This window comes from Saccharomyces kudriavzevii (assembly GCF_947243775.1).
Source record: "Saccharomyces kudriavzevii IFO 1802 strain IFO1802 genome assembly, chromosome: 15".
Lineage (NCBI taxonomy): Eukaryota > Fungi > Ascomycota > Saccharomycetes > Saccharomycetales > Saccharomycetaceae > Saccharomyces > Saccharomyces kudriavzevii.
The window spans coordinates 453,077-478,638 of record NC_079286.1 but is presented as its reverse complement, the minus strand read 5'-3'; the positions used below and the strand labels follow the sequence as shown (position 1 = coordinate 478,638).

Genomic DNA, 25,562 nt, shown 5'->3' with positions numbered 1-25,562 from the left:
TTTTACACTACGAGACTCTATAAAATTTGAAGCAAGTGAATCTTACTTTGATAAAAAAGATCAACGAAAAAATAGAATTGCGACTTGATTCAAATACATGGTGAAATAAAAATATGATGATGGGAATGCAGGGGTAGATCTTTTTTGGATATTTTGGTCTATAACGGACTTTATAGTTTCATTTGAACCTTTAAGAAATAAGAGACCAAGAATGGTAGACTAACGACCATCAAAGGATATTGAAGCATCAAAAAGAAAGAGGTACATTCCATCTGAATGGGCTCAGTTTCGTCTTCGGGGGTGAAACTTGCAGTAAAATAAATTAGAGTAGTCATTGTTGGTAAGTTCCAAGTAATGGAAGTCACAAACAATAGCATCTTGTCATCCTCCCAATTTAACCATCCTGCCTTAACTAGACGGTCACACCACAAGACACCGAATATGGGCATGATGCACTGTCTAAGGAAGACCAATACCACAGCAGACTTCCAGAAACCGGGGTACAATTTCCCAATTTTCAATCTGCCCAGGGTGGCGCCTAACAAGATTAAACCAAATGGCACGGAAGCCGCCCCGACATAAGCGGTGAAATCCATAATGAATGTTAAAGCAGGTGCGTTATCAGGAGCTTGCTTGATCTTTGGAGTATGGCTCGAGGTAACGAATAAAGCTTTCACCCAAGGGATGAAAGCAATAGTCAAAGCCAGAATGACAGCCATCGAACAAGGCCTTAAGCAATTTTTCAGAAAGAACACAAAAAATTTAGTCAACGGGAACTTTTGTAACCATTTCGGTAAAGAGGATCCTGAAGTCTCGATATCTTTCTTACTGACGGTGGCATCTGAAGTGATGATTCTTGCTAGATCGGAAGCTTTCACTCTTTGCAAGGTGGAGGTCCTGGTCAAATTGAGGGATAATGTGCTGTCTGCCTGCAGGACGGAGGGTGGTCTTTGAGAGCTGATGGAACTCTTCCTTCTCCTGCCATACTGATCAACGTTTGAATACTCACGGATCAGGTCGGTCATGCTTTCTGCAGGTAGTTCACGCATATCCACTGAACGCAAGGAGCCCGTGACTGAGTTTCTACGGTAATTGTGAACAGGCGCTGTCCTTGACTCGGTGGTGTATGCTACTGGTTGACTCATCGTTCTGTAGGCGGGGTCTATGGACTGTGTGTCGACGTAGTTTGTATGCAGCGAATGCGTAATGCTATCGATGGAAACCACCGCGGACGAATGTGAGCTTCTGTCACCCACCGCCGGGGAAGCAGTGTGCGTAGGCTTAGGAACGGGAATATCTGTTTTTTCTTCCTTACTCCCTTCCTTCTTATTCTTTTCCTCAGAAATGTAGCTTGCTTGTGAACTATTTGGAACGGTGGATTCGTTTGCTTCTTTCAGAATATCTTGGTTGGATGAAGAAGAGGAATTGCCCCCATTGGGTGGTGTTAACGGCGGGGCGGAGTCGTGATCAGTCAGAGTATTTTCCTCGTCGTCATCGCCCTTGTAATGGAAGTCATTTTCAATTAGTCTAAATCCACCTAGGTTGAAAACACAGATTAAAAACATGGCCAGGAAGATGATAACGTTGGCGACACCTTTCTCGCCCTCCGATTCTGTAAAGATAAACCCTTGGTCCATGGACTGCAAATAAGCAATAGGCAGGTCACTGATATTGGGGAACATGCCACCTGCAAGAATACCACCACGCCATCTCTTAGGAACAGGTAGCACAGTGCGAACAATGAAGGCAAACCCCAACCCAGTAGCGAACAGTATAACAGACGACAGACAAATGATACCCACATTCTTGATATCGTTATCTTCTATATTTGCTACGATTTTATTGAATGATAAGCAAGGGAGAAGAACCGTTAGGACGATATCAGAGATGGATCTTGTGGCCTGGACGGTCAAGATGTTCATCTTGCATAAAAAGAAGCCCACACCAATAATCAGGTAGATCTTGATGATTGGTCTGACAGAGGCCCAAATGGCTTGTCCTAGCGTGATATGTAACATTCTTTACTTATCTTGAGTTTACTCTCGGTCTTCCAGTGGTATTGTTGTGTTCGTTTCTAATGCTTAAACTTATCTATATGCTTTTATCGTCCACTTGATAATGGTCGACAATGCTTAGTTCTGATGAAATATGAAAATGGATGGAAAAATACGAAGAACTCGAAGAATCCGAGAAAAGATTACAGATACGTTACGGGATAACAAGACGTTCAAGGCGCTAAAGGGCTTGTTATATAGCAAAAAATACAAACATGCACCGAGAGAGCAAGAGTGCACGCGCCAGCGTACGAGGGATGGATGCGTCAAACATCCACCTATTCCTCAAAAGTATATAGCCTCATCCCTCGAGGCTGGAGAGGTCACAGAGATGGCACTCATCTGGCAACACTTGTAATATGAAGAGCAAACTCGAGCACTTTTTTCATTCTTAGAGACCGTTGGACGGTTCCGAGGTGAAAACACCTCAACAACGTGGGGGCGGTGCGTGGGGGGGGGGGGAGGGAGAACGTGGGATTGGATATGGGTGGATGGGCGGCACATAAGCTCAGGCCGATGTCGTGCCGCGTGATCAATCGCATGACGTGATTTTTTTGAGTTATCGCGTGGTTATATATATATACGGTGATATACACATATAGTTTGATTGGTATGTATCTCTTGGCTTATGCGAGGGTAGCAGGGTTGGCTTTTTTGATATCGAAGGTGGGGTTGCTACCGTCACCGTAATCCTTGATCCCACCATCATCTTGGTGGTCAGCTTTCCTCAGTGCGTCTGTGAACTCGGAGAGATCCCATGCGGACCCCTGGGCGACGTCGTCTGCCATGTCGGTGTAGTCCGTCTCGAATGACTTGTTTTCGGCGCTCAGCTTCAGGATGATTTCTCTACCTGTGGGTTTCCTCTTGCTGATCAGCTTCTTCTCGGCGTTAATCTTGGCAATAATGTGTTCCTTCTTCCACTGAGCGAAATTTGCGACTGTTATTGGCGTTAGCTTGGTTTTGTCCAGCTTGCCCCTCTCAGTTTCGATGAACTCCTCCAGTGTGATTTTTGGCTGTTTCTCTAGCGACTCCCTCTCGAGCCTCTTTTGCTCGTTGGTCTTCAGTACGAAGCCTTCTGGCAGGGAGTGTCTGTACATACATTTGTCACCTCCGTTGGGGCAAACCCAAAACCAGCCGTATTTACCATTTTCCACCGCTTCAATAAAGAATTTGCAAATTTTTTCGGTGGTGGTCTTTGGGTTGCCGTGCTTTGACATGATGACATTTCTCAACTTTTCTTCGTCCCAGTTATCCATTGTGTCTTCCTCCTTTTCGCTTCTTGTGTCTTGATATAAATCTCTCTTTTCCATCCTTCTACCAACGTTCAAGTCGTGTGAGAATTTACATTTGGCACCTTTGTTACAGTTGCCCAGCTTAAACAGGGCACAGACCATAGACTTGGGGTCTACACCTGCACGAACTCTTTGATCTGTTAGGGGATTGAACAACGCTTTTCGCTCAGCCTCTTCAGCTTCTTTGCGCTTTTTCTCCTCTAACTTCTTCAACCTCATCTCCTCCTTCTTGGGGTCCGACTGCGACTGCACTTGTTTGATGTACTTTTGGACCTTGGTGGAACGGTTCTTGTTCTTCATACCAAATGTCTTGTCAACATTGTCCTTCTTCTTGCCAACCACTTGTGGCTGTTTTCCCTTCTTTGGTGGCATCCTCGATGTTTTGCCTTGCTGTTATATGTAATTAAGTCCAAAAAATGACTGCTAACTAGGTCTTTTCCTTACCTTCTTGTGGTGGGTTGAATATATTGATGAAAAAAGATATAGTGTCAATTTTCACTAACTCATCGCTGGGAACAAAATTTTTTTTTTTCATTATCCTCACTCTACGTCATGCCCGACGACGTGACAGAAAAAGAACCTTCTTTGATCATCAATTGGATGCGCTATTCGTTTACTACTCCATGCTATTCGAACTACCTTAGCGATGTTAGCTAATGTCTATCAACCCAGCATTACTATAGTCCTGATTGTAAGTGGCAAGGGCCTTTTTCATACATTTTATTTCTCTCCCACAAAGGTTAGTTAGTGTGCAATTACCGGCGCTTGGATCTGTAAAAAAAAAAAAATCATTTTCTACTACACATGAGATACAAAAAAAGAAAGAGGAGACCAGTGAGTGACGAAGATCACTTACTACAGCTAAGAAATATCTAAGCTCTTTGCAATTGATCTTGAACGGAGCTCTAACTATCAACAGAAGAAGTGTTTCTGCTTTCTTAGTTTCTCCATGTCCCCCTTAACGAGAACCGTAGCTATAAGGAAAACAGTCAAAGCCCTATCTAAATGCCAATCTGGTAAAGAGTACACACAGAAATTTCTCCAACGTGCATATACAACCTCGCAGGCAAATAGCACATACTATTCAAGGATAAAATTATTCGTATCATCCCATTCCAAAGCCCTAAACATTGCTCTACTGAGCGGGTCCTTACTTTTGACCTATTCTTACTATTCCCCCAGAAAGGTCCTCTCCCTTGATACAATCAATGGAATAAAGGATTACTCTACAAATAGCCGTGGAAATACTAGCATGCCCCCACGTAAATCAAAGGAGACACAAGCGCAAAAAAATCAAGAACCCCAAAGTGATCAGTCCGTGCCTATTTTAAATGATGATAAAATAGAGGCTAAACTACATGATAGGGAGGAAAGTCATTTTGTGAATCGCGGTACTGGTATATTTAGGTATGATGTGGCCCAACTGCCCTCTAACCATCCAATAGAAGATGACCACGTAGAGCAGATTATTACCATCCCAATAAAGACTGAGGATGGTAAGTCCACAGAGAAGGATCTGTATTTTTTTGGGATTTTTGATGGTCATGGTGGCCCCTTCACTTCAGAAAAGTTATCCAAAGATTTGGTTCGTTATGTAGCCTATCAATTGGGTAAGGTTTATGACGAAAACAAAACAGTCTTCCGCTCCGACCCCAATAAGTTAATTGACTCTGCGATATCCGAAGGGTTTTTGAAGTTGGACAACGATATCGTGATGGAATCATTTAGGAAACTGTTCAAAGATCCAAGCAATACTAACATTGCAAATACCTTACCTGCCATTTCGGGATCTTGCGCACTATTAAGTTTATACAATTCTACTAACTCAATTCTGAAAGTGGCCGTAACTGGAGATTCAAGGGCTTTGATTTGTGGTTTGGACAGCAAGGGAAACTGGACTGTTAATTCATTATCTACTGATCAGACCGGCGATAATCTGGACGAGGTACAAAGAATTAGGAAAGAACACCCGGGGGAGCCTAGGGTCGTAAGAAATGGAAGAATATTGGGCTCGTTGCAACCGTCCAGGGCATTCGGAGATTACCGCTATAAAGTCAAAGAAGTTGATGGAAAACCATTGTCAGATTTGCCTGAAGTCGCCAAGCTTTATTTCAGAAAGGAACCAAGGGATTTCAAGACCCCCCCATACGTAACTGCAGAACCAGTAATTTCTTCTGCCAAAATTGGTGAAGACACTAAATTTATGGTGATGGGCTCCGATGGTTTATTCGAACTACTAACTAATGAAGAAATCGCTTCATTGGTTATCAGATGGATGGATAAAAATCTGAGTATTCCAACAACTCTTAATGCAGATCCGGGAAAATTACCAAAAGTCATCGATATTTCTGACGACAAGGAAGCACAGAGACCGGCATTTAGGTATAAAGATGATAAGCCAAGCTCTTCATCGACTTCAACTTCAGAATATCTCATTGAAGACAAAAACGTCGCCACCCATTTAATAAGAAACGCATTAAGCGCTGGTGGAAGAAAAGAATATGTATCTGCATTAGTCAGTATTCCATCGCCAATGAGTAGAAGGTACAGAGATGACTTGACAGTAACTGTGGCGTTCTTCGGTGATTCCGGAACGCCTCTGAACGTATCGAACGCCACTTCAATAGTGATGAATCCAGAGGCAACTACAAAGCCTAAGCCTAGATTATGACGATGCAAAAAATATGTTAACATAAGTATGTACTAGATGATTCACATCATAGATAATTTTAGCCTAGTGATTATCCACACTCTTGTCACTATGTACGGTTTGTTTTTTCGTTTTCTCGGTTTGCATTATGGGGCTTTTTATTATAACAATATCCCCGAAATGACAAAGAAGAAAGATGAAATTAAAATACGAGCAGCTTATCTTGGAACCTTATAAAAGCAGCAACGGATCTTTAAAGGAAAAAAGAAAGTCATTGAGACTTCACTAAGCTATAAAACACATATCTTCAACAGCAATATAAAAGATGAATACTTCGGTTACTTCCATAAAGCTGGTACTGTTAGGTGAAGCAGCAGTTGGTAAATCGTCAATAGTCCTAAGGTTTGTATCCAACGATTTCGCGGAAAACAAGGAACCCACTATTGGCGCAGCATTTCTTACTCAAAGGGTAACTATAAATGAACATACCGTCAAGTTTGAAATATGGGATACCGCTGGGCAAGAGAGGTTTGCATCGCTGGCACCCATGTATTATAGAAACGCACAGGCTGCTCTTGTAGTGTATGACGTGACAAAACCACAATCCTTTATCAAGGCGCGCCACTGGGTTAAGGAGTTGCATGAACAAGCATCAAAGGATATCATTATTGCATTAGTCGGTAATAAGATCGATGTCCTGCAAGATGGTGGAGAAAGGAAAGTCGCAAAGGAGGAAGGTGAAAAGCTAGCGGAAGAAAAGGGCCTGTTGTTCTTTGAAACAAGTGCAAAGACAGGAGAAAATGTTAATAATGTATTTTTGGGGATCGGTGAGAAAATACCACTGAAGAAAGCTGAAGAACAAAACAATGCTAATGAGGGTGAATCGAATAATCAGAGAGTGGACTTAAATGCCGCTAATAACGGGACCAGTGCAAACAGTGCCTGCAGTTGTTAGTGAAGGGAAAATATAAAACATAAATAAAAAAATAAAAAAAGTTGGGCAATTGAGATAAATAGATCTTCAGAACAGCAATAAATGAAAGTCGTAGTTTATCGTACGTAGAAAAGGTAAGGAGTTTTCATTTTTTTGGCAGTGTATATTGTTTTTTTCTTTCTTTTATCTGTAACATTATAGTACGCCCTCAAAACGCCAGCACTTTTCGATGGTTCCTATTATTGTTGAGTCCTGTATATTAGATTTTTTGTTATCTGCTACCGCTTTGTTTTTATGTGGCGCGGAAGATTCATTTCTAGCAAGCTGAAGATTGTTGTGCTAAATACATAACTTGACAAATAATTATAAATTAATACAGAAAACTAACTTTTTACATTGCTGTAATGAAAAGCAAAATGTAAATTGCTGGGAAATTACACAAACACACTATATCTGAAACAATATGCAGCCTATTCTTTCCTCTCCTTCAAATCTAATTTTTGAAGTAGATCGGTTATCATGGCCGTCAGGTTTTCTACCTTTTCAGTGAGTTCTTTGACGTCGTCATTACCTTCCATATCATAATATTCTTCACTGTCATCATTATCATACTGCTCGAAGGAAGGGCCGCATTTCTTAACATTTTTGTACCATTTCTTCGGAACTTTGAAGTGGACATCCTCTTGTTCTGCCGTTCTTTGCAATTTTAACGAACGGGAATTTTTCAATTGAGTAGCCCTCATGCCCGAATTATGGTTATCAGAGAACAAACCGTCATCGTCATCCAAGTAACCGTCTGTCAAATCCCATGGAGTATCGTATTCATTGGCGTCATCGTTAAGTCTTTTCATTCTGTTAAACTTTATTCTTCTAGCTTCACGGGTTTCTTTAACGGAAATGAATAGCAAAAATGGACTATACACGATTGTCATTACAGCGTAACTCAGGTCTTTAGCGCGCTTTGGCGAAAGAACACTGAAAATAGGTGACATAAGCAGTTCAATCAGGTTCAATGGAGAGACATAAACATTTTCATCGGGGGCTCTAATATATCTTAATGTTTTTTGTGACATCAAAGCCATGTACTCGTCATCAGCGTTGTCAATAACTTTCTGGTACGCAGTGGAATACAGTGCGATCAAGATGTTCAGAAGAATGACCGAAACAATAAAATAATATCCATAATACAATATTGCCGCGTAAGGGGGAGCAAATTCCTCGAAAACATCAAAACTCCCAAGACCCAAAACGGTTATTGTTAAGTTACCCAAGATTGGACCGGTGATATCCCTTTTACCATCAGCGGAGTCCAAACCTAAGAAGCCCTGAGTGAATCCAATCATTATCAAGAATAGAAGGAAGAAAAAGACAATGGATTCTTTCATCATGTGCTTTAAAATAACCAACATAATACCAATAAATCTTTGTGATTCAAGGTAGAGTAACAGTCTGGACCACACAAATGGCGCTGCACATGATAATACCCTGTATGAGATTTTATCCCAATCTTCTGAAGAGTATTTTGCATCGAGAGGGGTTACACTCATTACACGGAACCCCATAGCCAAGGCAATTATCAAATATGTGGCGTCATTGAATAAGTTCCAAAATGATAAATGTGCATAGCCGACGTAATAGAGTTTATTTAGTTCATCCAAAATGAAACCCGTGTTAAAAACATAAAATACACTTTCCCACAAATCGAAAGATTGAACCCTTTCAGAGTCTTTACCATTGACTACCAAAGTGTAAAGCCCCAGAAACAAGAACGAAAATGTCATCTGCAGGTAATTTTGATATACTGGCGCCTTCAGTCTATTCGGATTGAAATGGGAAACCACAGAAACCTCTGCCAGTGAATTCTCCTTGATAAAAGTTGTGGGGTCCAGGCCATTCTGGACGATCCAACCTCTCCATATCCACTTCAAACAGCGTTGGAATCCACTAGACCCTATCACTGTAGTACAGTGCATATCTGTGGCCAGCTCTAGCGCATTCAAGGGGTCTTGGTCTTCGTCGTTTTCGTTGATCACGTACCGGCGTGACAACAATTGCATGAAGAGGAACTGCAAATCTCTTGTTACCTCTTTTTCAATTAGCAGTTTACATAACTGCTGTGAAGCCAGATTTCTAGTTTCATAAAGTTTAGCATTATGCACCTCCATAGCTGCCAGTATAGAATACCACTCACAAACTTTCAGAAGCGAAAAAATAATGACCGATTGATATTTCCTGCTATTGGTCTTGTCCTCAGGATTCCCACCACATGCCTCATATGCCAACTTCATAACTTTCGGAGATAAAATTTCAGAATGGTCGCAAACGATATCAGCAGGATCATAAACAATAGGCACAACTTTATCAATCAAATACTTTAAATTTAGCGTAATCCTCAGAATTTGTCTCGGGGTGGGGGCTTCAAACCCAAGCAATCCACTATTCCCCAGCACACATTGTTCATTCGAAATTGGCAAATTCAGACCGTCACTGGATGAGACCATAATGTTCCAGTTGCTATTATTCTCTACGTCTATTTTGTATCCTGCTGCCAAGGTAATCACGGAAGAGCAGTTGTGTTGACGAAGTGCTCTACCTCGAGGGATGGCTGACTCTATTTATCATACCTTCCCTGAATAGAACTCCGTCCGATACAGTGTTATGAAAAAACTATTGAAAAAAAAAACGACCCCAGTGAGGGTTGAACTCACGATCTTGCGATTAACAGTCGCACGCCTTAACCAACTTGGCCATGGAGTCTGTTATTATTGATTTCAAAAACTCAAAAATGACATCAGACTCCACATCTAAGCCAAAGACTGATTATTGGTTATTTTTGGCTAAACTACCACTAGCCAACGGTTATGTGGTCGTTTGTAGACTGCGGCAAGCATGAACGGAATGAGAACCGGAAAGACGCCAACTGCGAAGGTGCCCATGAGAATTTGAAGCCTCAGTAACAAGAAATTCAGCAATTGGTTGAAGTGGATATCCAAAAAAGTGACGTAGAAAGTAGCCTTCTTAGCAATATGCTCATATCATAGACCAACCTTATTTTTTTCATTCTGAGACACCGGACTTGGTCAGGAAAGGCTTAACGTCAACAGTGACGCAAGCCCAGGCGATCGGATTATCGCGTGAAAAATTCTAACAAAAAGGCCCCCCAAAATACAAAGGGACAGGGATGCTGCTGCAACTAGGAAGCATATTTGGCACCTTAAAACTTGTCTATTAATAGTATCGACTACCTCAAGTTGGACTTACTGGTTGGTAACTGACCTGCATAACTTTAACTCGGCTCGCTTTCTCACATACAAGAGCAGGCAAAGTACATCGACGGATAATAGCCAAGCAAAGAAGCAACAGCTTGCGTATTCAGAATTAATCAATTGTGTGATACGACATGTCTAAAGAAGATACTGGAGCGACAGTGCTGAAGAAGCCCGAAACCGCGCAAGTAGCCAATGTTAACGGAATAGATAAGTTACAACCCCCAAAGACGAAAGAGGAGACTAAAGCTAGCGAAAGCGTTTCATCCGAAGAAGCATCACATGCTGGTGATGAAAGCTTTAAGAGAAGTGTCCACGATGCTTCTTACGTGGGTTGGAAACAGATTGGAGGCTGGGAGGAAAAAGACGAGTTGACTTTAGATGACGAATTGATGGATATGACTAGGGAGACCCTTTTAAACAACATCATACCGGACAATCTTTATGGTGACTGGTATCATTCTGTAGCCATTTTCTTTGTCGGGGGGGTGGTGTCGTTTGCGCTTGGCCATTATAAATTTTCGATGGGCTCAGCTTTTTTCGTCATCGTCATCACTTCATTGTTGTACAGAACGTCAGCTAAAAAATACAGGGGTTCCATAAGAGAGTTGGTTCAAAAGGAATTCACAGTGCAAAAAGTGGAAAACGACTACGAATCCTTAGAATGGCTGAACACCTTTTTGGACAAGTACTGGCCGATCCTAGAGCCATCTGTGAGTCAACTGATTGTCCAGCAAGCTAACGAACAAATGGCCACGAACGAGGCAATCCCTAAGTTTATTACTGAGCTATGGATCGACGAGTTGACTCTGGGTGTTAAGCCTCCAAGAATTGACTTGGTGAAGACTTTCCAAAATACTGCATCTGATGTTGTTGTGATGGATTGGGGTATCTCTTTCACGCCTCACGATTTATGCGACATGAGCGCCAAACAGGTTAGAAACTACGTTAATGAATTAGCTGTTGTCAAGGCTAAAATTTTTGGCGTCACGATTCCTATTTCTGTATCAGACATCGCCTTTAAGGCTCACGCCAGAGTCAAATTCAAATTGATGACGCCTTTTCCACATGTCGAAACCGTCAACATTCAGCTGTTGAAGGTGCCTGATTTTGATTTTGTTGCTTGCTTGTTTGGTCGTTCCATCTTCAATTGGGAGATTTTAGCCATTCCAGGTCTTCTGACGTTAATACAGAAGATGGCCAGAAAATACATCGGCCCACTCTTGCTACCCCCATTTTCTCTGCAATTGAATATACCACAACTGATCTCTGGCTCTAACTTATCTATCGGTATCCTAGAAATCACCGTCAAGAATGCTAAGGGATTAAAACGTACTTCATCAATATTGAACGAGTCAATTGATCCTTATTTGTCTTTTGAATTTAACGATATATCTATTGCGAAGACAAGGACTGTAAGAGATACTCTGAACCCTGTTTGGGACGAAACTTTGTACGTCTTGTTGAACTCATTCACTGACCCGTTGACTATTAGCGTCTATGATAAGCGTGCTAAGCTAAAGGATAAGGTCCTGGGAAGAATTCAGCACAACTTGAACCTTTTACATGATAAGCCCACACAAAGGAACATAAAAGCCCAGTTTCTGAGGAACTCTAAGCCAGTTGGTGATTTGACTTTTGATTTAAGGTTCTTCCCAACTTTGGAAGAAAAGAAGTTACCAGATGGATCCGTTGAAGAATTACCTGACCTGAATACTGGTATTGCTAAAATTGTGGTTGAAGAAGGTTCTCGTTTTGCCGAAGAGGAAAAGAGCGTCACTGCTTATGTCGAAGTTTATTTGAACGCTAAACTGGTGTTGACTACTGGTAAGTCGACTGACACGGGTACTTTGAAATGGAATTCCGACTATGAGGCAGTTATTGCAGATCGCCGTAAAACAAGATATAAGTTTGTTGTCAAGGATAGCAAAGGAGAAGAAATTGGGTCTACTATTCAAACTTTGAACGATTTAATTGATAGGAGCCAGGTGGATAAGAAATTGATTCCATTGAAAAATCAAAAGGGTGATATCAAAGTAACTACGTATTGGAGACCTGTTAGACTAGAGATCGGTTCCAACTCTGTTGCTTACACACCACCAATTGGTGCCATCAGAGTTTTCATTGAAAAGGCAAACGATCTGAGAAATTTGGAAAAGTTTGGTACCATCGATCCGTACTGTAAAGTCTTGATTAATGGTTTGTCTAAAGGTAGAACAGATTTCAAAAGTGAAACTTTGAATCCGATTTGGAACCAAGTTATCTATGTTGCAGTCACTTCCCCAAATCAGAGAATCACGCTGCAATGTATGGACGTGGAAACCGTCAACAAAGATCGTTCCGTTGGTGAATTCAATGTTAAAGTTCAAGACCTGTTCAAGAAGGATGAAAACGATAAATACGAGGAAACCATTGATGAAGCCCCCAAAGTTGGTCGTTTAATGATGCCTAAGAAGAAACCCAAGGGCACCATTACTTACTACACCTCCTTCTATCCTGCATTACCTGTTTTAACATTGGAAGAAATCCAAGACTTAGACAAAGTTAACAAAAGGAAGAAACTGTTAGAATCACGTAAATCAGTTATGGATGAAAAAAAGATGTCCAAGGAGGATAAGGCCAAATTTGAACAAGAATGCAATGAAGTGAAAGAGTTGGAAGACATGTACAGTAATAGACAGAAACTGGACCTGCCAGAATTATTGCAATACAATCAAGGTGTTCTTGCCATCACTGTTCTGGACGGGGAATTGCCCGATTCTGGGTTATACGTTCAATCGTTTTTCGATGACAATGGTCATGCAAGATTTGTCAGTCCACGCATTCCATCCAGAATATTCAAGAACGGGTGGTCAGGTGACGTGATAATCAAAGAACTGGACAAATCGATCACCACGTTTAGAGTTGCCAAGAATAAAAATTACAATAGAATGGAGAAGTGCGTTTGTGAAGTAGAGCTACCTACGTTAGAGTTAGTTAAAAACTGTTATTATAAGCCATCAATCTTGCATCTTTCGGGCGAAGGCAGTGGTAAACTAATGCTACAAATATCATGGTTCCCAATCGACACCAAACAACTGCCAGAAAATGACTTGATCACGAATTCTGGTGACTTGACAATCATGTCTAAGAGCGCAGAAAACTTGATAGCATCTGACTTGAATGGTTATTCCGACCCATACTTGAAGTATTATATCAATAATGAGGAAGATTGCGTTTACAAAACCAAGATTGTGAAAAAGACGTTAAATCCCAAGTGGAACGATGAAGGGACCATTCAAATCAACAATCGTCTAAATGACGTGCTAAGAATCAAAGTCATGGACTGGGATTCCGCAAGTGCGGACGATACCATCGGTACGGCAGAGATCCCATTGAGAAAGGTCAAGGCTGAAGGTACCACCGAGCTAGACGTTCCAGTGGAAGGGTTAGAAAATGCTGGTAAGGACGGCGGTATGCTGCATTTGGCATTCAGCTTCAAACCAAGGTACGCCATAAGCGTGAGTAAGAGAGAAAAGAAAGTTGGGGATATAGCATCTAAGGGGCTGGGTACTGGTTTGAGGGCTGGTACGTCAGTGATAGGCGGCGGTGTTGGCGCCATTGGTAAGATCAAGAAAGGCGTGTTTGGTGGATTGGGGAGCCTCACAAACCATAAGAAGAATCACGAAACACAAATGGGTGAAGAAGAAACCAAGTTTTAGCGGGAGAGGGACAAAATGTAATATGTAAAATGTAACTTTGTTTTATTTTATTTTAATTTTTTTTTTTCAAAAAAAACTTTATCTATTTTATTTTTTTCTTGCTATAGTGATAACAACTTACTTAAATGGTGCCGACAGTCTTAATAGAGGAAAGGGATAAGCGGGGCTCTTTATTGAGAAGACGGTGGTCAAAGCAGCAAAGAAGACGTAGATGAACAAAGCGCAGAGAGAGGCCAAGACAGCATCGACGAAATACGATTTCTTAGCGTCTGGATACAGGTGAGAGCGCAAGAATGGTATACCTTTGACCAATGCGACCACCAACGCGGCCAATGTTCCGTAGATAAGAACCATGACTTGCGTTTCGATGGCGAATTGGTGCTGGAATTCATTGGGCAAGAAATACATGACTTCGCCCTTGGGACCGACGCCTGCGAGTTGGGTATTTCTGATCTGGTTGAACATGTAGGCACTGATCATGCAGACAATGAAGAAAGTCGACAAGGTTGCCCAGACGATCCTAGAGCAGATGATGGAGAACATGAGTTTGGACTGCTTTTTGAAAAGTAACACGGTGATGAAAGTGATTACTGTGGAGGTGATGATGGGAGTCCAGTCCATGGGCAGGTGCAAAGAAAAGTCGCTGACCTGCGAGAGCTGCTTGATAGCCTGTATTATCTGCTTCATTCTTTCTGGGCCAGCATCGGTGGAGACATTGATTATTTTGTAGTCGAGAATAGAGGGGGAGTTCGGCTGGAAGATGAACAGTCTAGGGACGTTATTCAGTTGGAAAAACTGGAACGCCTTTGGAATGGCCTTGGAAGGGTCCTCCAAATTGACCTTTGCGAAAAAGATAGATGTGTCAGAATTGGCGGATTTGGCGTCTGGATGATCATCAAACCAGGAGGCCACTATGGTGTCGTATTCGGACTCCAGTTCCAGACACAGAGTGCAGCCAACTTCGGGCGCTGTGGCGGTGAACAGAGCGACTACATAGGCATTTTCGTGAGGTGGCGCCAGGATGGTTTCGAAACTTGAGTCTTTCAAAGGTATGATTTTCTTGGAGGACTTATTTGCCAGTTTTAGCAGTCTGTCGGTGGACATTGCCAGGGCAGGATGTGTGGACACGCCGCAAAAGAAAAACAGGGAGACCAGAAACAGCCAATTCATAGTTGCGAGAGAGAGAGAGGGATAGGTACGGAGGGGCGCGGTGCAGATTTCGAGTGAGAGTATCCCTGGTAACGTCTTGCGTTTAAGTTGGCATTCCTCTATGTCTTTTTTCTTTTTCTGCTGAAATAGTACTTGGTTAAAAGACAAGCAAGGTACCAACCACTTCGTCCTGGACGATATGGTCGTAGCGCGCGTGCGCAAGAAAAACGAAACGGGAAAATGTTGTCTGTCGTCATGTCAGTAATTATTCAATTATATACATACATATACATATATATATATATACATATACATATATATATATATACATATATATATATATATCAGAGGAAAAACATGTATCCTACTACTACAGTTTTGGTTTGCTGGTTTTGATTAGCGTGCTGTTCTTGAAAGACTCAAAGGCCTGGTTGAATTTAGCGGTCCTTTCGTCAAGCGACAAGTGAGGCCCGCGTGAGGACTGCAGCGGCGACGTCAGAACAAACTCGCGGATATGGTGGTTGATTTTTCCGATAATAAGGTCCGGAGCCTCGACGTTGACCAGGTGAGACCCGCCCGGAATGACGTCGAGATGGTAGTTCTGCAACGTCTTCTGCAAAAACAGCTGGTTTTCCGGCGGACACCAGTTAGAGCGAGCGCCCACGATGTGGATGGTGCGTTTGGCTACGAATTTGACGTTGCTTATCAAGAAGGACGCAAAAGACTGAATGTTCATGTAGCAAAGAAGATTCTGCGTCTGCTCCATCTTCGTGCGAACAGACTTGTCGTCGCCGGGCGCCTTCGTCCTTTCGAAATCGATGATGTCCTGCAGGATTTGGGCGTGCGCGTTCGTGAAAAAGGAGTCGTTCTTCATGTATTTTACGTATTGGGACTCGTCAGCGAAACGGTCACATGTCTTTGAAAGGAGCGAGTTGTAGAGGTTTTCCGGGATCTGCGGGGACACGGGAGGCGCTCCCGGTCTGCCGCCGGAGGTGGCTTGCCGTGTGATGACCACGGGCTCGATTAGGATCAGCAGATGGAAGAGATAAGGCTGCAGCACGTCACATGCGAGGGCCTGGAATCCGCCCATTGAGTGGCCGACTGCCACGTTCAGTGCTGGTTCGTTGCCGTTCCCGCCCAGCTCGAGAGAGGCTATCTTGAGCACGTCGCGGGCCCCATCGATCCAATTGAAGTCGGTACCGAGATAGCCGCGGTTGCGCACTGCGGAATCGCCGTGGTTGACCTGGTCAATCAGCACGATTTTGTGTAGGGCATAGTTGCCCCCCGGGTCCGCGGCTACCAGCCGCGGCAAATAGTACTCCCACACGACCCTGCTCATGCCGCTCCCGTGCAAGAACACGAGGTTGATGTTGGTGGCTCGAGGACGGTGATGCCGTTTGACGCTGGTGTACAAGTCGTACACCAGCTCAAGGCGGTCGGTGGCGCACAGTGTCGACTGCGGCGCGCGCGGCCAGCTTGCACTACAAGTTTTCGTTTCTCTGGTGAAAGTGTCGGTTTCCATTTAGCCGCGGAGGTTGATTTTACAGCCGGGAGGGATATGCGGCTCGTGCGCCACCTTGAAACGTGTGCGTGCACTTATATACGTTGAAGAGGTGCCAGCACGGACGTGGCCGCACTAACGCCGGGACCGTGGGGGGGGAAAAACATACCGCGCTACGACGTCTCCACTTCGGTGTCCGACTCGGGCTCAGTCTCGTCCGCCGGCCCCCCAGCGGAAGAAACCGCTACGGGCCGATGCTGCTGTTTCTTCGTGGGCGACGACAGCAGCATCAGCGTTTCGACCGCAGTGGCCTCCTCGCGCGGCGGGTGCCCCCCCAGCGCCTGCAGAAACGCTGTATGCGCAGAAGTTCCCGCGTCTGCGCTGTCCGGGAACCGGTTATGGTAGCGCCGTGGCGACGTTGTCTGTGCCGCGGGGGCCAGCTGTGTCTCCAGCTCGGGCAGTGTTTTGTCGGTCCATCCGTTTTGCAACTTGACCAGAGCGTAGTTTAGCCTGGTGCGCAGTGTATGCGATATATCGCGGATGGGCCGTTCGCTCGCGGACCGACGCGTGGCCGTCGGAGGTGACCTCAGGCGCGGTGACGGCGACAGAAACACCTCCGACCGCCTCGACTTGGGCGTTGTGGGTGGCAACAAGGTCATGCCAGCGTGTCCGCCGTGGCGGTGGAGGTGGTTCTTATTTTGATTTTCGTTTTCATTTTCGTCGTCTTCACTCTCACTTTCGTGTCCGTTTTCGTCGTGGTCAGATACACGTCCATGTGCAGCCGCCCCGACACGACGCTTATTGACGGGTGACATGAATGTGCCTTGCATGGTAGTCGCTGACGGCCTTCTTCTGGATTTGGTGATGCTATTTGTTGTGGCCGGTGGTGACGGCGGCGATGGCGTGCCAAATCCGTTTTTAATACGCACCGGGGTGCTCAACAGGGTCGTCTGCCCCGGTCGTTGTTGTTGGTGATGGGGCATGTGTGTATCCAGGTTTTGTCCCTGCTCTTGTGCTTGTTCCTGGTTCGGATCCTGTTCCTGTTCTTCGTTGGTCCTGCTTCTCTTCGGCGTTCTTAAACTCATGTGGTTTGGTGTTGTACTGTACGTGCGTTGCTATGGGTGTGTGTGTGTGTTGGTTCCTCTGTTTCATCCGGCTCTTTGCCTTGCTTCGCCTTTGTTTTGTTTTGTTTTGTTTTGTTTTTTTATCCTGCTCTTGAAATTTTCGCTTCTTTTTTCCCCCCCTCCCCTTTAACACCAGGAAAAAACTGGAATATTGGTAAATCAATAAGTATCTTTAACCATGCGCGAGAAATTATGTAAAAAAAAAGCAGAAAACAAAAATAAAAAAAGCGAAAAAAACAAAAATAAATAAATAAATAAAAAGAACAATAGGAAACCGAAGGCATCATAAGGGGCTCTCAGAAGAAGTCCGGTTCCATTGCCATGTCTAAGACACTGCCTGTAACAGAGTTCCTTCTGTCTAAATACTACGAACTGTCGAACACTCCCGCCGCGGACTCGCCGTCGCTTTTCACATGGCTATACCACAAGACCCTGTCCCGTAAACAGCTGCTCATATCCGACCTGTCCTCCCAGAAAAAACACGCCACCTCTTACGACCAGTGGAACGATATAGCGTTGAGACTGGACGGCTTGACAGGCCTTTCCGACTGGAAAACAATCGACGAGTCTTCGCTGTATAACTATATACTCCTGCGGGAGTTGACTCTCCGTATGCGCCTACTGAGAACCACTCACGATTATCACAGACTGCTTTACCTGATCAGGACTAAATGGGTCCGGAATCTCGGCAATATGAACAACGTCAATTTATACAGGCACTCGCATTCGGGCACAAAGCAAATTATACATGACTACCTAGAGGAGTCGCAGGCGGTGCTTAACGCCCTCATGCACGAATCAGGCATGAACGACCATTACCTCCTGGGTATCTTACAGCAAACAAGAAGAAACATAGGCCGCACGGCCCTGGTGCTCAGTGGCGGCAGCACTTTCGGCCTTTTCCATATCGGCGTTCTTGCCGCTCTGTTCGAATCCGACCTCATGCCCAAAGTGATTAGCGGCAGCAGTGCTGGCGCCATCGTTGCCAGTATATTTTGTGTCCACACCACGCAGGAAATCCCTTCCCTGCTGACGAACATACTTAACATGGAGTTCAATATCTTCAACGACGACAACTCCAAATCCACCAACGAAAACTTGCTGATCAAGATATCGAGATTCTGCCAAAATGGTACCTGGTTCAATAACAAGCCCTTGATCAACACAATGCTGTCGTTTTTGGGCAACTTGACCTTTAGGGAAGCGTACAACAAGACGGGCAAAATCTTGAACGTCACCGTTTCGCCGGCGTCGATATATGAACAACCGAAACTACTGAACAACTTAACCGCCCCAAACGTCCTTATATGGTCCGCCGTATGCGCATCTTGTTCGTTGCCCGGTGTTTTCCCCCCCACACCACTTTTCGAGAAGGACCCTCACTCCGGTACGATCAAAGAATGGGGGGCAACAAACTTACATCTATCCAACATGAAGTTTATGGATGGCTCTGTAGATAATGACATGCCCATTTCCCGTCTTTCGGAAATGTTCAATGTCGACCACATCATTGCATGCCAAGTGAATATTCATGTCTTCCCCCTTTTAAAGTTCTCGAACACATGTGTAGGGGGTGAAATTGAAAAGGAAATCACCGCTCGTTTCAGAAACCAAGTGTCAAAGATATTCAAATTTTTCTCCAACGAAACCATTCATTTCCTAGATATTCTAAAGGAATTCGAGTTCCATCCCTATCTAATGACCAAATTGAAACATGTTTTCCTGCAGCAGTACTCCGGTAACGTTACCATCTTGCCCGATCTGTCCATGGTCGGCCAACTTCACGAGGTGCTAAAGAACCCATCTCAACTTTTCCTACTACATCAAACCACTCTGGGCGCAAGAGCTACGTGGCCGAAAATGTCCATGATTCAAAACAATTGTGGCCAAGAATTTGCCCTGGATAAGGCAATCACCTTCCTGAAGGAGAAAATAATTATCTCCTCCTCAATAAGAAACCCCTTACAATTCTATCAACAGCAATTCAGTGGGCAAATCAAAACTTTGTCCGTAATGGACGCCGATCTGCCGGGCGTTGACCTGGAAGAATCTTCTTCAAACTCGTTATCGATCATCAAGACGCCCAAAAAGGCCACAGGAAGGGTACCACTTCAGCCAATACCCTCTCCACATTCTACCTTCAACAAGCGAAAACAACTTTTAGCATCGCCTTCCCCGTCTCCGCCACAACGTGAAACATCGTCATCTACACGGGGTTCAAGACAAAAGGCAAATTCTTTGTCGTTTGCTATTGGCTCTTCCAGTTTGAAGTTAAAGAAATCCCCATTGAAAATTCCATCAAGACCTCCATTTAAGAAAAGATCATCATACTATAATCAAAACATGTCAGCGGAAATGAGGAAAAATAGGAAAAAATCAGGCACGATTTCTTCCTATGATGTTCAAACAAATTCGGAAGATTTTCCCATTCCAGCCATTGAAAATGGTTCCTATGATAGTTCTTTGTTCAATCCAGCTAAATTTCACATGGAAGGTATGTCACCAGCCGCAAACGACAATTTCATGAACAATTCAGACATTTTCCAAAATTGAAATTGAAAGACGACATATACACCTTTATAAAAACATTCTTCTTTCCCCACCAACCTCAAAGGGCACATAGCAATTAAATTGCATTACATATTCTAGTTAGTTCTCAAAGAATACTATTTTGCCAGCAAGCGATCGATTTATGAATAAGCATATGAATTGACTCCGAATTTTTTCCATACATCTCTTTCGTAGACACAATCCACTCGATTGACCAGATTCTGAGCCCGGATCATATTGACCGTGATATGCGACACTTGCGAACACCCGTCAATGTTTAAGTAAGTCAATGACTGGCTTCCTGTTTCGGTTTCGTGATCCATCTGAAACTTCTTCAGAAATTCGTAAATCGATATCCCTGTGATCTCAAAGTTGTGTGAAATATCAAGTTTTTGTAAATTTTCCAAAAATGGTACGTTAATTATGAGAGATTTCATTGTGTTGTCATTTAACGTACTCAAATGAGATAAATTGATCTCTTCTAACTTGAAAAGACTTTTCAAAACCAAATTCACATCCAATACCATCCTTCTTGCATTGGCATGATGATTTGAGAATTGAATGTTGGGACAATTCCCAATATTCAAACTCTTTAGTTTCTCACCATCCAAATACTTCTGTTCACATAATATGGTCAGAGCGGCGCCACTTATTGACGTCCCCATCAGATCTAACGTCTCCAAATTTTGAAGATTCTCTCTATAATATAATCTATCTTCTATCTCGTCATCTTCAACAGCGAGCAAATTATTATCTAAATCAATAACTGGATACAGTTTGTTCTCTCTGAAGGTCAATTTTTTCAGGTTCGTCCAAACGTGTAAATTCTTCAACAACAGCAAAAATTTACGAAGTTCACAGTTATCGTTATCTTCTATCCATAATTCTCCTAAATATGGAAAGTTTAATAACCATTCAAAGTTAAGTAATTCTTGGTTATTGGTAGGAAATGTTACGCCCGTTATTGTCAGTTTCTTTAATCGAGGAAATTGATCCCTTAATAGAGCATGACAAAGTGGAAAATTTTTGATTTTCTTCTTGTCACATATCAATGTTATTTTCTCTAGAGAATTATTAATTAGTTTCTCTTCCAAACTTTCTGACTCACCCTGATTCTCGGATGATACTTGTGTATTGGCACTGCCAATCATGGAATCGAAACTGCTACCGCTCCCAATGCTATTAGTTCGATTAGCAATGGACATCATTGAATTTACAAAAATCAACTCTATTTTCCTCAATTGGGGGCAGCTATGTAGTATTTCCAATTCATGCTGTTTATCAGGTCTATAAGTTATCATGAGAGATAACTCCATTAATTCAGAGAAAAAATTCGTGTTTTGGCGGATCATTAACTTGTAAAATTGTGTTGTAGTTAGCGTTGTCATTGATAGTATAAGGCGTTCAAAACTTAAACATTTCGGCATTTTACTGAATAACAATTGAGCCATTCTCAATTCCTCTGAAGTAATTTTAGAGCTAATTTTCAATTGTGAAAGACTGTACTTTCTGTACGTTCTGGTAAAATTTTGTCGCAGGAAATCCATAAATTTTACAAAATTCCTGAAACTAATTGATCTAAAGTTAAATTCTCGGAAACAGTTCAGATGATAGAAAATATTGTCTCTCCATTTGTTACAAACTAACGTCAATGTAATGAGTTCTTTACTGGTGAAGCTTTGGAGTATAATAGGCAATATCTCTATTGGTAAGTCACCAAATAAATCAATCCTTCTTCTATCCTTTTTAAACCTCTTCTTTGGTTGCAACAGTTCTACGATGCCGTTACTTTTTTTCGGTCTTTTAGACACTTTTGTATCATCTTCTAATGGGTCTATGTACGTTCTGTTGTCGCCTTTTACTCTTCCTCCATCTTTTTTGTTGGCCTCACTCTCCATAATGAATTGTTTTTGTTGTCTCAAGAGGGAATTTGCATTATCACATGATTGCAGCCCACTGGAACACACTTTATAGGCTCTCTTCCAATCTTTTAACTTTATCAACGTTCTTGTACATCGTATGTAACATTTAACGTTATCAGGATCCAACTTAAGTGATCTTCGTGATATTTTTAAACAAGATTTCAAATCGTCTAATTTTTCGTAGCATGCGCATATATTGTCTAATATCTTTATGTATTTGGGGTGATATAATCGCTTAGCATCTGGTCCCGCTGTGTCTAATTGATACGCGTTTCTAATCCGCACGATTTGTTCCTGAGAATAAGAATCACAAACTCTTAAAGCATTGGTGAAGATTCTTTTTGCTTGCAGGTACTCCCCAGATTTAAAAAGTCTCGTTCCTAGTTCAACTGCTTTCAGGACTGTGGAATCTATGGTCACGTCTAAATTCTCTGAGAAGGACATCGGGGTGTAATTTTTGTTTTTGGTCATTAGTTTATACGAGATGCTTATCCATTTTAAATGTTAATTTGCAATAGTTTTTCAAGAAATAATAGTAGAAAAATAACAACGAATGGCTTAATTAGGCAGACAGTGTCTAAATAAGAGCAGATTATAGATAGTTTGCCGCGAAACCAGTTATAATGAATTTTTGGGGAGTGATATTATTGGCAAGTTTTCTTTTGATTGCAACCTTCCTCATTGGGCTAATTCCGTTGTACTATATTGATAAACAGAAAAGTGCACTCATAAGTGATCAGGAACGTGGTGATTCGACTTCCAACCTTAGCACGAATACTGATATTCAAACGGGCAACAATGAATCCAGCAGTTACCACGTTAAAGTTGCTGTCTTATCACAATTTGGTATAGGAATGTTGTTGGGTACATCTTTCATGTTGGTTATACCGGAAGGTATTAAAGCATGTGTGGAACATGATGGCAATGTTGGGGTAAATTTACTAATTGGATTCATAGGTGTTTATGTTCTCGATAGGCTGGTTAAGCTATGGATTTCAAAAAAGCAAACGGTCCACACACACGATGCTGTAAAGTTCCAAAGCTGGAAAGATATAATAAACCATCCAAGACAAATATGGATGAATTTGATACAAAATAATGTTGTATTTGCGTTATTCATCCATGGACTATCCGATGGGATTGCGCTCGGTACCACAACAAATAATGATTCGTTACTTATTGTGGTATTAATTGCCATTGTGATTCATAAAATTCCTGCAGTTCTTTCTCTGACTAGTTTAATGATATCAAGACAGAATTTGTTAAAATGGGAGATAATTAGCAACGTTTTCTTGTTTGCATCATCAACGCCAATTGGATACATAGTACTATCCCTTTTGAACCTGAGCCATTCATCAACAATGGATTGGATTAGTGGAAATCTTCTGCTTATGAGTGGTGGTAGTTTATTATATGCATCTTTCACAGCGTTTGTTGGTGGAGATTCTCATGATCATGATCTGAGCGTGGAGGGAGAAGTTGTTCTGCCCCATGATGAATCCGTTTACGTTTTGATAGGCGTGTGTATACCGCTTGTGATATCGTTCTGTATTTCCGAAGAATAGACTGCGAAGGGCTGTATATATGCATGTATACACCCATCGTCAATTATAGATAAATGACGATTTTGATTTTTTACTGTTATTGTACTATTATTTTATGTTGTATGCTATATTACCTTTTATGTAACGTTTTCCTATTCAACCAACGGTCCCTTGAATTTATGATCAATGATTCCTTCTTCGGTGGCAACATTTTGGAATCCTGTGCTGTGGATAATAATTGAATTTTAAACTTTCCTCTTTTCACCGAATCCTTTCTCAAATTCTTTAATGTCTTTCTTTTCTTCGCCTTTATGGCCTTGGCCAATACCTCTTCTTCTTCACCTGAATCATCGAATTCGTCAAAGTTTATGTGCCTTGAAGATGTATTTTGCGCGCCGCTTTCTTCCCTCTGATCTATACTTTCCAGCAGCTCATCAGGAAGCTCCGCGATCGCCTCTTCAGCTGGTCTCACCTCATTTATTTCCTTTTTCTGCTTGGCATATAATTCATTTTGCTTCCTTCTCTTGGACTTCAATTGTGACTGTTCAAACCTTATGGCTTCTTCCCTTTGAGTAATATGTGACTCAACTTCACTTTTTCCAGAGTGAAGCCCTTCTTCCTGTGGAGCATCATCATCATCATCATCATCATCGCTTTCACTCTCTAGACGTACTTCTTTTTTTTCTTTTGATATTACCAGCACATCATCTTGCCTATTAGTGATTGCAGCTGCGTTTTCTGATCTTTCATCGTCACCAAACTTAACGTGTCCGTTGCCCATCGCTTCCTCAATATGTGTATACAGATATGTGTGGCTCAAGTTAGTAATTTCTACTATTTGCTTAAGACGTCTGGGCTCAATGCAAACTATATTTGTTAACCTCATCGCTCGAAAAGAAAAATTTTCAGTCAACGGAACTTGATTCCATCCTTCCGTGGAAGGACCTTTTTTTTCTTTTTGTTTACCCGCCCACTGCCGTGAAAGGCGACTTGTACGGGCCCCGAAACGTTATTTCCGCTTATTCCCAATTTTGTCGCTGATTGGGGTAACTCGTCTTCCTCTGCCGTTTGTCGTTTAGCACGATAAAGTTGTCTTTTCAAAAGCTCGGCGGCTATGATTTCTTGTTCTTCTTGTTGATTTTCTGGTAAACCCTCTTCGGAAGGTGGCGAGAGAGATGAGGGATGCATCCTGATTAGCAAAGGACCCTCAAGATTCTCCGACTTGCCATTCATGTCCATATCAACGTCCACTTGACCCGCGCGACCCAGGTGGCGAACAAACTGCATCAAAGAGCGGTGCATCGTTGCGTTCATATGAATATGATCACGGTCTTGGACATATTCATTGTACACTTTGTTGGCATCGATCCATTTTCCCCCGTGTCGTTGCTTCAGCAATTGCAGAAAGCCCTTCTCAAACTGATGATTGTACCGTTGAGCATCTTCAGCGGTCACTTGGCCCACTTTCCTTAAATGCGACGGCGATTTGTTATGTGATTGAAACCCGTTTGCGTCCTTACACTGCCTTTGACATAATTGACAGTAATAGCGCGTTTTCTGTAATCCACGGCGGATACCCTGTTTGGCCCAGTATTTGGCACTATCATAATCCGCCATTGTTTTATTACCGCTGGAAATCTCTTTATATGCGTTTTCTGGAAGATTATGTGCTGTGAGCTTCAGAAAAAAGTGACAACAATGGGCTTTCTCATTTGATTATTTACTTCAGCTGGCGGATTTCTTTTTCCAAATTTTCCAAGCTGCGGGTGAACGTGCCGTATGACCCGGACAAAGGCATATTTAAGTGTGTTATTACTTACTACGTAACTGGGTAGAAGAATTGACCTTTGAAGATTTCTATCATACATGAGAAAA

General features: G+C 42.5%; 14 protein-coding genes and 1 non-coding gene across 15 annotated transcripts; 5 read left to right on the top strand and 10 right to left on the bottom strand.

The window, feature by feature from the left end:
* Positions 1 to 170: 170 nt before the first annotated feature.
* Positions 171 to 2,018, bottom strand: ECM3 (putative ATPase ECM3; the record flags this gene model as incomplete). Its single annotated transcript, XM_056231268.1, has 1 exon — positions 171 to 2,018. One exon carries the CDS (start codon positions 2,016 to 2,018, stop codon positions 171 to 173), a length of 1,848 nt encoding a protein of 615 aa, XP_056085105.1.
* Positions 2,019 to 2,680: 662 nt separating this feature from the next.
* On the bottom strand, positions 2,681 to 3,718 carry TMA46 (translation machinery-associated protein TMA46; the record flags this gene model as incomplete). Its single annotated transcript, XM_056231267.1, has 1 exon — positions 2,681 to 3,718. The coding sequence occupies one exon, from the start codon at positions 3,716 to 3,718 to the stop codon at positions 2,681 to 2,683; it is 1,038 nt and encodes a 345-aa protein (XP_056085104.1).
* A 577-nt stretch (positions 3,719 to 4,295) lies between these two features.
* On the top strand, positions 4,296 to 6,017 carry PTC5 (type 2C protein phosphatase PTC5; the record flags this gene model as incomplete). The annotated part of the gene is made up of 1 exon (XM_056231266.1): positions 4,296 to 6,017. One exon carries the CDS (start codon positions 4,296 to 4,298, stop codon positions 6,015 to 6,017), a length of 1,722 nt encoding a protein of 573 aa, XP_056085103.1.
* A 304-nt stretch (positions 6,018 to 6,321) lies between these two features.
* Positions 6,322 to 6,951, top strand: VPS21 (Rab family GTPase VPS21; the record flags this gene model as incomplete). Its single annotated transcript, XM_056231265.1, has 1 exon — positions 6,322 to 6,951. One exon carries the CDS (start codon positions 6,322 to 6,324, stop codon positions 6,949 to 6,951), a length of 630 nt encoding a protein of 209 aa, XP_056085102.1.
* A 449-nt stretch (positions 6,952 to 7,400) lies between these two features.
* On the bottom strand, positions 7,401 to 9,431 carry YVC1 (Yvc1p; the record flags this gene model as incomplete). The annotated part of the gene is made up of 1 exon (XM_056231264.1): positions 7,401 to 9,431. One exon carries the CDS (start codon positions 9,429 to 9,431, stop codon positions 7,401 to 7,403), a length of 2,031 nt encoding a protein of 676 aa, XP_056085101.1.
* Positions 9,432 to 9,613: 182 nt separating this feature from the next.
* On the bottom strand, positions 9,614 to 9,687 carry Skdi_15.trna13N. The gene has a single exon. It is a non-coding gene; the product is annotated as a tRNA-Asn (tRNA).
* Positions 9,688 to 10,330: 643 nt separating this feature from the next.
* On the top strand, positions 10,331 to 13,897 carry TCB1 (tricalbin; the record flags this gene model as incomplete). The annotated part of the gene is made up of 1 exon (XM_056231263.1): positions 10,331 to 13,897. The coding sequence occupies one exon, from the start codon at positions 10,331 to 10,333 to the stop codon at positions 13,895 to 13,897; it is 3,567 nt and encodes a 1,188-aa protein (XP_056085100.1).
* Positions 13,898 to 14,014: 117 nt separating this feature from the next.
* On the bottom strand, positions 14,015 to 15,067 carry OST3 (dolichyl-diphosphooligosaccharide--protein glycotransferase OST3; the record flags this gene model as incomplete). The annotated part of the gene is made up of 1 exon (XM_056231262.1): positions 14,015 to 15,067. One exon carries the CDS (start codon positions 15,065 to 15,067, stop codon positions 14,015 to 14,017), a length of 1,053 nt encoding a protein of 350 aa, XP_056085099.1.
* A 349-nt stretch (positions 15,068 to 15,416) lies between these two features.
* Positions 15,417 to 16,568, bottom strand: LPX1 (triglyceride lipase; the record flags this gene model as incomplete). The annotated part of the gene is made up of 1 exon (XM_056231261.1): positions 15,417 to 16,568. The coding sequence occupies one exon, from the start codon at positions 16,566 to 16,568 to the stop codon at positions 15,417 to 15,419; it is 1,152 nt and encodes a 383-aa protein (XP_056085098.1).
* A 152-nt stretch (positions 16,569 to 16,720) lies between these two features.
* On the bottom strand, positions 16,721 to 17,632 carry WHI5 (transcriptional repressor WHI5; the record flags this gene model as incomplete). Its single annotated transcript, XM_056231260.1, has 1 exon — positions 16,721 to 17,632. One exon carries the CDS (start codon positions 17,630 to 17,632, stop codon positions 16,721 to 16,723), a length of 912 nt encoding a protein of 303 aa, XP_056085097.1.
* Positions 17,633 to 17,992: 360 nt separating this feature from the next.
* TGL5 (triacylglycerol lipase) lies at positions 17,993 to 20,224 on the top strand (the record flags this gene model as incomplete). The annotated part of the gene is made up of 1 exon (XM_056231259.1): positions 17,993 to 20,224. One exon carries the CDS (start codon positions 17,993 to 17,995, stop codon positions 20,222 to 20,224), a length of 2,232 nt encoding a protein of 743 aa, XP_056085096.1.
* Positions 20,225 to 20,361: 137 nt separating this feature from the next.
* DIA2 (DNA-binding SCF ubiquitin ligase subunit DIA2) lies at positions 20,362 to 22,587 on the bottom strand (the record flags this gene model as incomplete). Its single annotated transcript, XM_056231257.1, has 1 exon — positions 20,362 to 22,587. One exon carries the CDS (start codon positions 22,585 to 22,587, stop codon positions 20,362 to 20,364), a length of 2,226 nt encoding a protein of 741 aa, XP_056085095.1.
* Positions 22,588 to 22,766: 179 nt separating this feature from the next.
* ATX2 (Mn(2+) transporter ATX2) lies at positions 22,767 to 23,708 on the top strand (the record flags this gene model as incomplete). The annotated part of the gene is made up of 1 exon (XM_056231256.1): positions 22,767 to 23,708. The coding sequence occupies one exon, from the start codon at positions 22,767 to 22,769 to the stop codon at positions 23,706 to 23,708; it is 942 nt and encodes a 313-aa protein (XP_056085094.1).
* A 109-nt stretch (positions 23,709 to 23,817) lies between these two features.
* On the bottom strand, positions 23,818 to 24,468 carry BUD21 (Bud21p; the record flags this gene model as incomplete). Its single annotated transcript, XM_056231255.1, has 1 exon — positions 23,818 to 24,468. One exon carries the CDS (start codon positions 24,466 to 24,468, stop codon positions 23,818 to 23,820), a length of 651 nt encoding a protein of 216 aa, XP_056085093.1.
* A 128-nt stretch (positions 24,469 to 24,596) lies between these two features.
* Positions 24,597 to 25,304, bottom strand: RTS2 (Rts2p; the record flags this gene model as incomplete). The annotated part of the gene is made up of 1 exon (XM_056231254.1): positions 24,597 to 25,304. The coding sequence occupies one exon, from the start codon at positions 25,302 to 25,304 to the stop codon at positions 24,597 to 24,599; it is 708 nt and encodes a 235-aa protein (XP_056085092.1).
* Positions 25,305 to 25,562: the final 258 nt, after the last annotated feature.